The sequence below is a fragment of the Bombina bombina genome, chromosome 2, assembly GCF_027579735.1.
Source record: "Bombina bombina isolate aBomBom1 chromosome 2, aBomBom1.pri, whole genome shotgun sequence".
Taxonomy (NCBI): Eukaryota; Metazoa; Chordata; class Amphibia; order Anura; family Bombinatoridae; genus Bombina; species Bombina bombina.
The window spans coordinates 620,853,490-620,864,876 of record NC_069500.1 but is presented as its reverse complement, the minus strand read 5'-3'; the positions used below and the strand labels follow the sequence as shown (position 1 = coordinate 620,864,876).

Here is an 11,387-nt window from a genome sequence, read left to right as displayed (position 1 = left end):
CTGCCCTGTATTGTGCATGCTAAACTGATAGTCACTGATCTGTGCTCACCACTTCTGTTACAGGAATACTTCATCTCCAAGATGGCAGCTCTCAGTTTGAAGGCACAGAGCATCACTAACTGGCACCAGTAAAGGGTTAAAATAAGAGACCAACTTTAAAAAGAGTTACAGTCACAAGACAAAAATCAATAGCATATCAGGTAGTAAACCTACTACTGTAGTTGTTCCCAGCAATTTAATGTCTCTAAGTTAATAAAAGTATAGGCTTTACTCAAGTGATGCAAGTTTCCAACCTAGAAAGGGTTAAACCATTTAATATTGTAGAGCAATCAATCAGACGCGATAAGTACTTGTCATATGTTTATTCATTATTGCACTTCCTTGTATCGGTGTGTGACAAAATATGCATTTTGCAAATGTGACCAAATCCAAGAGATTTCTGTCTTAAGGGAGAAACTTTATTAAAAAGAAAACAGTAACCCGTTTATAAGAAGATAATCTGAGAATTCTAAAGTAGAGAGACGCAGAGAAAACCACAGGTTTGCTAAAACAAATGATCATCATCATCTGACAGTGCTTTTTATTTCCCACTAACGAGGTTTAACCAAACCCTTGATGTAATCGATGTGTAAACTAGCTGGGCACAAATTTGCAAATTCATGAAATTTTAAACTCGTTTTCCCCACCAACAGTATTGTATAATATTACTACACTCACGTTGCTACAAATATTAAACATTTTGGTCCACTTAATAGTCAAATATATCTGTTATAAAAATAAACATGTACGTCTCGTATAAAATATGTTGCACTTGTTTTGTTCAAATTGCACAGTACAAACAAGCCGATAACGACATTTTAATACTGTTGAGGATCTCGGCTTTAATTTACATATGGGATTGGTTACGGAAAAGACAGCGACAAACAGGATGAGTGAAGAGGAAAACCAACCATATATAACATACGTGTTTCAAGCAGTCTTTTCAAACAGGCATGTTTTATGAAAAGTTAAAATGAAATCATACATGTTATAAAATGGTCAAAAATACATTTTGCTTCAAATTGAAATTACCATAGCAAATAGCATGATTACAGAATTTATTTACACACAAAAAAAAATCTATATTCACGTAAATTATTGTACAAAGGTAATAAATAAAAACCTTATTGTACCATGTTTAAAAATCAGTCTTAAGTTTCCGATGACCATCTGGATAGATCACAGTAGTTTAAAAACATGAATTCTGTGAGAGCACAGTGTGTCTGATGACCGTGTCCATTGCAAAGAGCGGAAATGGCTATCCAGCCAGCTACAGGCTAGCTTAAGTTAAAGAACAAGTCCAAATATAATAATAGCATTCTTAAAGTTTATAGAGTATTCACAAAAATACAGAATATTTACAAGTGTTTAATACCAAACCATATCAGACATATGAAGGGGAAAAAAATCAGAGCACCCAAATATTCAATGTTGAAGATTTTTCTCTCTTCGGATCTCACTGAAAAGCATCTTCAACGCTGGACAAGGTGCATATTTGCCTTAACACTTGTGTTATCATTCCTCAAAATATTGACAATTAAGCCGGCATATTGCACATAAGAATCTTAGCAGCATGCAAACCGCTAGAAATGTGTTTACGGCTCTTCTGGAGGAGACGAAACAAGTGGTTGAACTTTTCTTTTCCAAACAAAAGGCTCAAAACTAAAATCATATTGAAAAAGCTGCAAAGTGTAACAAGGTCAGTTGTGAGATTGCCAGGTCTTCTCCAAGGAACAATATTAACACAATCATACAGGGCACGTCATACAAACTGAAGGTTATAAATAAGGAGAAAGATTTTTCAATTTTAAACACCAGAAGGTGATACAATTCTGGTTTGTTTCTTGAAACAAGTGTGTGTATGTATATATATATATGTGTGTGTATGTATATATATATATATATATATATATATATATATATATATATATATATATATATATATATATATATATATATATAGTGTGCATGTGTGTGTGTGTATATAATGCTTAAAATGTCCTCAAAGTAATGCTTTCCTGGAAGCCACTGTACCCAGTGCTGATGCTACACCCAAATCAGCCACTGGTGGTAAAACCAATAATACTGCTGTGATGCTTATGTACAAAGCTTGCTGTTAGGAAACAATGCAGTCATAGCTTCCCTCCTGGAAGGCCTCCTCCTGTTCTTGCTGTGACATGTCCTCTTCATGTCTAACAATGATACTGCTGTTGGCCTCACTCTGAGGGCTGGAGCTGAGGCTGGCAGAGCTGCGACTTTCCTCTGATCTGGGGCTGGATTGCTCTGTAACCTTCATGATGACTGTTGGCTGAAAGGCTTCAGGCTGCACCTGCTCTGCAGAGGTTTCACTCAGCTTCTGCAGATGAGGTTTTATAATGTTTAGGAATGGCTTGTATCCTGGGCTGCAGAACAAGAGGTACAGGGAGATAGATGTTACTTAAACTACACGCTAAGTGAATGGTACTATGCACTCTTGCTACACAACACAATCAGATGTTTACTTAGGGTACATTGCATTCATACAGACAGCACACAGTAATAGCTGTTTACTGATAACATTATTAATTTCATTGCTCCCTTGAGAGGCGTTCACGTTACAAACAAGTATGCTGCACACATAGACTGTGCTTCATAAAGTGGCTAAAATAAGAATAATGATTAGACAAGCATGTGACTAATATACGTTTTCCTTTTCATGGTATATTATGTGTGGTCATGTCTGTAAACACAATGTTTCTGTAGTAAATATTTCTAAATGTTATATATACATGAATATAGAGTCCAGTGTGGTACTGGTAGAAATACTTATGTACCTGTAATATTAAATATTTCAGAGGTATGTTCTCCGTGGCACAAAAAAATTAAAGACAGCTACCAACCTGTAATGCCACTGAATTCTCTATAATATAGCTGTAAGAGCCCTTGCTAGCAAAACCATCTCATACTGTTACCTGTGCAGAGTCACATATGTATACACAGACAGTGCTCGCCACACACATCACTCACTCTCAGTTACACTGCCTTATATCAGACTTACTTCCCTTCTCCTTACCTTTTGTGTCCATTCCCTCTCCTTTAGATTGTAAGCTTGAGAGCCTCTCTACCTGTTGGCCACATTGTATTTAAAGTAAACTACTACTGATTGTGCTCAAGGGCAGGGCACTCCTCTCCTTTTGTATAACTGAATTAATGCACCAACAACTGTTATTTACCCCTACTGTACTTGTTTGTGAATGTGATGCATCCCTGTAATGTTTAAAGGGACAGTACACTATAAAATTGTTTTTCCCTTAATGTGTTTCTAATTACTTTTTTTATCAGATGCAGAGTATAAAATGCATGAGATTAGTTTTTTTAAGACGTATTTGTGTATATGAATTAGTTGATTTTGTGTTTTGAAGCCACAGCCTAATAAAATAGGTTGAGCTTGTAGGTATAATCAGATCTCATTTACTTTATCACATTGTGTACATATGCCTGCTTCTTTATCTTATATCTGTCCATAAACCAATCACCAATACTTGGAGAGAACAATGGAAAATTAACATTTTATTACCTTATCTCTTCTATAACCCACTGGGAGTGTAATTTCTTCTACTGGCTGTGTTAACACAGCTTGGCCTGGAGGCCAAAAACTTTCAGAATAGGTGGAGATACCACAGGCTAAATAAACAATTTCAAATGCCAATATAAGGGTAATGGAAATACTTGTAAACAATTTAATACACTCCAGCAGGTAAAATGGATCATTGGGAACAAATTAAAGGGGAGAAAAAGTTTGAGTAAACTGTCCCTTTAATTACTACTTGTATAGAGCTGCGTAATGTGCTGGCGCTTTATAAATACCTGATAATAATTATATTTAGCAAGGCAAGGTGGGTGGGGGAACTGGCTCCTGTGACAATGTATTGACATGTATGTTAATGTATAATGAGGCTCAACAGATATCAGCCAATGAGCTTATATCCCATGGACAAATAGTCTACTTCTGGTTAGTTTCTAAATGAAATAGCTTTAATTTACCCTTTTTTCATGCAGAAAAGTATTTATAACAATAGCAAATGTATTAGTTTTCATTTAAGTTCACTTTGTAAATGAAAAATGCACTAACATGCACAATTATTATTATAAATATGCCACACATGAATATTCAACCAACACTTTATGCAACATGAGTATGTAAAGGTATCATACACTTACCAGTCTGTGGTTGCCCATGTATCCACAGCTTGAAGCCCACTCTGTATACCCTGTAACATCTCCTCGGCCACTTCAGGGCACTGCATCAAGTTAAACACTTGATTTATAATGGCAGATTCTCTCAGTATAAGGCCAATAATCACACACCACTCAAGACAACCTGCTTCCAGGAAAACATGCAGTAGGTACCTGTGTGAAGAATTTCGTTTTAATAAAAATGCACCCACCAGACTAACATACTACATTAACACAGTAAAGCACATCTGAAAGGTGATTCAATTCTGTAGAAAACAATGTGCTTATCAAAACAAATGTATTTAGTTAATTATAACACAAACAGCTATTTTTATTTCTCTAAAATTTCAACGGTCAATAAATAAATCTGGAGGCCCGAGTAATTTAACCCTTTAATTTAGCATGACAAATGACTAGCAGCAGTTTGTAAACACATCAAACTACCGGTCATAATTGGCCAAGACTTACCGTAGCTGAACTTGTGACTTGTGCGGCCCTTTGTTAGCCAACTCCATGGAAATGTGCTCAAGTTCGGACTGAGTCAAACTTAAGGTGGAGAAATTCTCATCTACCATTGTCCAGTCCCCATCCAATATTGAGCTGGTCTCTGTCAGGTCAGTTGCTGAGCCAATACTACATTCATCTCCTGCATTCAAATTAAGCATTTTCATTAAAACAATAAAACTACTGAATAAGAAACTGTTTTTTGTTTTCTAACAAGTAATGTACTCACTGCACTATAGGCTTTGCATTAGCTGTGAGTACAAGCAAGCATACTTACTGCCTGAGGAAACTGCTGGGAAGCAGAGAAACGCGTTGCATTACATTAAGGGTTAACCAATTTGTTAAAACCTTTTCTTTGTGGGTCTATATGACCCTTTTAACTATTTTATCTTATTGTTGATTAAATTTATATTCAACCTTCAACAAATTCTTTGGTTCCCGTTTTTCTACCTTCAACACACCTCACATTGGAGTTCCAGATTGCTGGAGAATAGTGATGCACTACAAATCTTCAGTCTGCGTCTATAAGCACAATTGAGTGCTGCTACCAAATGCGAGTACCCTGTATATATTTTAACCAATAGGAGTACCATTTGGATTTGCTTATACACACAGGAGACACCCTTTTGTTTGCTTTCTTTGCAGAAATGTTTAAAGGGACACTGAACCCAAATTTTTTCTTTTATATAATTAAAGTGTTCTTTGGATAGTTTAAAGGAATATGATACCCATATTCTTTTTCTTTCAGGATTCATATAGAGCATGCAATTTTAATCAACTTTCTAAATTTACTGCTATTATCATTTTTTCTTAGTTCTCTTGCTATCTTTATTTACAAAGCAGGAATGTGATGCATAGGAGCCGGCCCATTTTTGGTTGAGAACCTGGGTTATGCTTGCTTATTGGTGGGTAAGCGTAAGCCTCCAATAAGCAAGCTCTATCCATGGTGCTGAACCTAAAATGGGCTGGCTGCTAAGATTTACATTCCTGCTTTTAAAATAAAGATAGCAAGAGAACAAAGAAAATTTGATTATAGGAGTAAATTAGAAAGTTGCTTAAAATGTCATGCTCTATCTGAATCATGAAAGAAAAAATTGGGTTCAGTGTCTCTTTAAGTAAGCAATACTCACTGCAGTATAGGCTTTGCATTAGCAGTGAGTACAAGTAAGCATACTCACTGCAGTATAGGCTTTGCATTAGCGGTGAGTACAAGTAAGCATACTCACCGCAGTATAGGCTTTGCATTAGCGGTGAATACAAGTAAGCATACTCACTGCAGTATAGGCTTTGCATTAGTGGTGAGTACAAGTAAGCATACTCACTGCAGTATAGGCTTTGCATTAGTGGTGAGTACAAGTAAGCATACTCACTGCAGTATAGGCTTTGCATTAGCGGTGAGTACAAGTAAGCATACTCACTGCAGTATAGGCTTTGCATTAGCGGTGAGTACAAGTAAGCACACTCACCGCAGTATAGGATTTGCATTAGCGGTGAGTACAAGTAAGCACACTCACCGCAGTATAGGCTTTGCATTAGCGGTGAATACAAGTAAGCATACTCACTGCAGTATAGGCTTTTCATTAGCGGTGAGTACAAGTAAGCACACTCACCGCAGTATAGGCTTTGCATTAGCGGTGAGTACAAGTAAGCACACTCACCGCAGTATAGGCTTTGCATTAGCGGTGAATACAAGTAAGCATACTCACTGCAGTATAGGCTTTGCATTAGTGGTGAGTACAAGTAAGCATACTCACTGCAGTATAGGCTTTGCATTAGTGGTGAGTACAAGTAAGCATACTCACTGCAGTATAGGCTTTGCATTAGTGGTGAGTACAAGTAAGCACACTCACCGCAGTATAGGCTTTGCATTAGCGGTGAGTACAAGTAAGCACACTCACCGCAGTATAGGCTTTGCATTAGCGGTGAATACAAGTAAGCATACTCACTGCAGTATAGGCTTTTCATTAGCGGTGAGTACAAGTAAGCACACTCACCGCAGTATAGGCTTTGCATTAGCGGTGAGTACAAGTAAGCACACTCACCGCAGTATAGGCTTTGCATTAGCGGTGAATACAAGTAAGCATACTCACTGCAGTATAGGCTTTGCATTAGTGGTGAGTACAAGTAAGCATACTCACTGCAGTATAGGCTTTGCATTAGTGGTGAGTACAAGTAAGCACACTCACTGCAGTATAGGCTTTGCATTAGCTGTGAGTACAAGTAAGCATACTCACTGCAGTATAGGCTTTGCATTAGCTGTGAATACAAGTAAGCATACTCACTGCAGTATAGGCTTTGCATTAGCGGTGAATACAAGTAAGCATACTCACTGCAGTATAGGCTTTGCATTAGCGGTGCATACAAGTAAGCATACTCACTGAAGTATAGGCTTTGCATTAGCTGTGAGTACAATTAAGCATACTCACTGCAGTATAGGCTTTGCATTAGTGGTGAGTACAAGTAAACATACTCACTGCAGTATAGGCTTTGCATTAGCGGCGAGTACAAGTAAGCATACTCACTGCAGTATAGGCTTTGCATTAGCTGTGAGTACAAGTAAGCACACTCACTGCAGTATAGGCTTTGCATTAGCTGTGAGTACAAGTAAGCATACTCACTGCAGTATAGGCTTTGCATTAGCTGTGAATACAAGTAAGCATACTCACTGCAGTATAGGCTTTGCATTAGTGGTGAGTACAAGTAAGCATACTCACTGCAGTATAGGCTTTGCATTAGTGGTGAGTACAAGTAAGCATACTCACTGCAGTATAGGCTTTTCATTAGCGGTGAGTACAAGTAAGCACACTCACCGCAGTATAGGCTTTGCATTAGCGGTGAGTACAAGTAAGCACACTCACCGCAGTATAGGCTTTGCATTAGCTGTGAATACAAGTAAGCATACTCACTGCAGTATAGGCTTTGCATTAGCGGTGAATACAAGTAAGCATACTCACTGCAGTATAGGCTTTGCATTAGCAGTGAATACAAGTAAGCATACTCACTGCAGTATAGGCTTTGCATTAGCTGTAAATACAAGTAAGCATACTCATTGCAGTATAGGCTTTGCATTAGCTGTGAGTACAATTAAGCATACTCACTGCAGTATAGGCTTTGCATTAGTGGTGAGTACAAGTAAACATACTCACTGCAGTATAGGCTTTGCATTAGCGGCGAGTACAAGTAAGCATACTCACTGCAGTATAGGCTTTGCATTAGCTGTGAGTACAAGTAAGCATACTCACTGCAGTATAGGCTTTGCATTAGCTGTGAGTACAAGTAAGCATACTCACTGCAGTATAGGCTTTGCATTAGCTGTGAGTACAAGTAAGCATACTCACTGCAGTATAGGCTTTGCATTAGCTGTGAGTACAAGTAAGCATACTCACTGCAGTATAGGCTTTGCATTAGCTGTGAGTACAAGTAAGCATACTCACTGCAGTATAGGCTTTGCATTAGCTGTGAGTACAAGTAAGCATACTCACTGCAGTATAGGCTTTGCATTAGCTGTGAGTACAAGTAAGCATACTCACTGCAGTATAGGCTTTGCATTAGCTGTGAGTACAAGTAAGCATACTCACTGCAGTATAGGCTTTGCATTAGCTGTGAGTACAAGTATGCATACTTATTGTCATACCACTGATTTTGCAACATTGCAACAGTACAGATGCCTTTACAGTTCCAGCAAATACTGAGTGCTGAGTGTGACCATTTAGCAACATGACAGTTAAATGAATAACGGAACTGACATGAAACATCACAAAACACTAAACAGAAGGTTAGAATGGAGCAGATAAAATAATTGCATATTTGTCTACAGATTGTGTACAAATTAAGTTTTGATATCCTTATAAGGCTGACATCTACTAATGGCATTAAGAGCTAAAACACAATACACAGAATTCATGCTTTCACCAAGCAGACAGCTGTACAATATGAACTAAAGAACCCACATGAAAAAATAACTGACCCTACCTTTTAATAACGGAGACAGAAAAGCTTCCTGGGTGTGAGGGCTGTGGAATGAGGAGCTGTCCATCTCTCTCTGAGTGGTGCCCTCACTGCCCAACCAGCTGTGACTTCTGGGAGGGTTGGACGTGCCAGTTTCCATGTCCATGTTCAGGAAGCTATCAGCAGACTGAGACTTCAAGAATTGCTCTCCAACCACTGGTAACAGGAAGAGATAGAGGGAATCAAATACATGCTACTTCCAACACAGGAAATGCAAGTGATATCTACCATATAGTTTTCAATACAGTAACTGGTCCGAAGTTACAAAATGTTCCAAAAATCAGTAAAAAGCAAAAAGAAGGTATATCTATATAAAACATTCTCCCCAGGACCTAAACGCACACCACACAGCTAATTTTACTGACAGCCTGGCTAAAATTTAAGCCAACAATAGGATAAAATGAGCTATTATTATGCTTGTTGCACAAATTGTCATTACAAGTTAAATTATGCAATTAATGTGTTCTTTGGATAGCTTAAAGGAATATGAAACCCACATTTTTTTTTCTTTCATGATTCAGATAGAGCATACAATTTTAAGCAACTTTCTAATTTACTCCTATTAATTTTGTTTCATTCTCTTGGTATCTTTATATGAAAAAGTAGGAATGTAAATTTACATGCTCTTTCTGAATCATGAAAGAAAAAAATGTGGGTTTCATATCCCTTTAATCCCTTAACGACCAAGGACGTGCCTGGCATATCCTCCATAGGATGTCACTTAACGACCAAGGACGTGCCAGGCATATCCTCCATAGGATGTCACTTAACGACCAAGGACGTGCCAGGCATATCCTCCATAGGATGTCACTTAACGACCAAGGACGTGCCAGGCATATCCTCCATAGGATGTCACTTAACGACCAAGGACGTGCCAGGCATATCCTCCATAGGATGTCACTTAACGACCAAGGACGTGCCAGGCATATCCTCCATAGGATGTCACTTAACGACCAAGGACGTGCCTGGCATATCCTCCATAGGATGTCACTTAACGACCAAGGACGTGCCAGGCATATCCTCCATAGGATGTCACTTAACGACCAAGGACGTGCCAGGCATATCCTCCATAGGATGTCACTTAACGACCAAGGACGTGCCAGGCATATCCTCCATAGGATGTCACTTAACGACCAAGGACGTGCCTGGCATGTCCTCTGGGGTTTGAAGCTCTGGAAGCGATCCTGATCGCTACCAGCAGCTTTTAAAGGTATTGCAGTGATGCCTTGATATTGAGGCATCACTGCAATACCTTTTTTGGCACACTGATGCAGAGAGAGGCACTCTGTGGCCCTCTCTGCATCGGTTAGCGATGGTGCTGATCGTTGGTGGGTGGGAGCAGCTGCAGGGAGGTGGCCCATCGCTGGCAATCTTCCGGGAGCAGTGGAAAACTATTGTTTTTACTTTTAATTTTTGAAGTGGTGGGAGAGGGTGGTGGGTGGCGGTTGTGGGTGGGAGAGGAAGGGGAAAATCATTTTTGAAATTAGGTCTGGGAGGGGGAGGGGTAGGGTTTGGACAAAAAAAAACACATTTAAATGCAAAGAGGGTACTGGCAGACAGCTGCCAGTACCCAAATGGTGGTAAATAGTGGGGGGAGGGTAAGAGAGCTCTTTGGGGGGAATCAATGAGGTTGGGGGCTAAGGGGGGGATCCTACACAGAAGTATATATTCCTCAGTGTGCTTAGAGGAATATGGCTACACCTCACTGACAAGGCCCAATAAAGGCCGAAACGATCGTCTGGGGTTGCTGTGTTCATTGTTCAGAGAGGAATTGCCTGGTATTTCGGTGCTGGACTGGCTGTAATAGGCAGGATGAGACTGATATGCTACAGGAAAGTTCTACTCTGTGAAAAGCATTACTGGGCTAAAAGAAGCTGCACCCAGGTGGTAAATCGTCATAGAACAGGCTAACAATGGTATTGAGCCGGTTGTTCGTTCCTGTGAGTGTGCTTCTCTCTGTGTGTTTTTAGTCTATATATATATATATATATATATATATATATATATATATATATATATATATATATATATATATATATATATATATTATATATATTTTAAACCTTTTTTAAAAAAAAAAAAAAAAAAAAAAAAAAAAGCCTTTTACTTTAGTATTGGCAGACTTTCTGCCAGTACTTAGGATGGCGGGACAATTGTGGGGTGGGGTAGGGATGAGAGCTGTTTGGGAGGGATCAGGTGGGAGGCTGTACTCTACACTAAAGCTAAAATTAACCCTTCAAGCTCCCTACACGCTTCCTAATTAACCCTGTCACTGCTGGGCATAATACAAGTGCTCCATGTTGTGCTCCAGACACATACCTGGATTTCTATTCAACAAAGATGAACATGGGAACAAAAACGATAAAAAAAAGCAAGTTGGAAACTGATATAAAATGGTATGCTCCATCTAAATCACAAAATCATTTTTTGTGTTTTATATCCCTTTAAGTAACATTTATAAATATCAGAATGTAATAACATTGCTAAGTATAACACTGGCCCCACCGAGCCACTTCATAAAGCCGTCCAGCTGGAAACAGCTCTGTGAGAACATTGTTGTAAATCTAACATCCACAGCATTACACAATAGAAGACCTATTACACTAGCTACATGTTAGGAA

At 38.8% G+C, this 11,387-nt stretch overlaps 1 protein-coding gene across 2 annotated transcripts in view; it reads right to left on the bottom strand.

Moving 5' to 3' along the window:
- Positions 1–347: 347 nt before the first annotated feature.
- Positions 348–11,387, bottom strand: part of RIC1 (RIC1 homolog, RAB6A GEF complex partner 1) — a 514,431-nt gene continuing 503,391 nt past the window's right edge. For both annotated transcript variants that reach the window (XM_053702556.1, XM_053702557.1), the window contains 4 exons: positions 8,731–8,922; positions 4,723–4,900; positions 4,240–4,428; positions 348–2,441 (listed from right to left, as the gene is read on the bottom strand). In XM_053702556.1, coding sequence (XP_053558531.1) covers positions 2,156–2,441; positions 4,240–4,428; positions 4,723–4,900; positions 8,731–8,922 — 845 coding nt within the window. In that variant the 3' untranslated portion in view covers positions 348–2,155. The remainder of the gene's footprint in view (positions 2,442–4,239; positions 4,429–4,722; positions 4,901–8,730; positions 8,923–11,387) is intronic.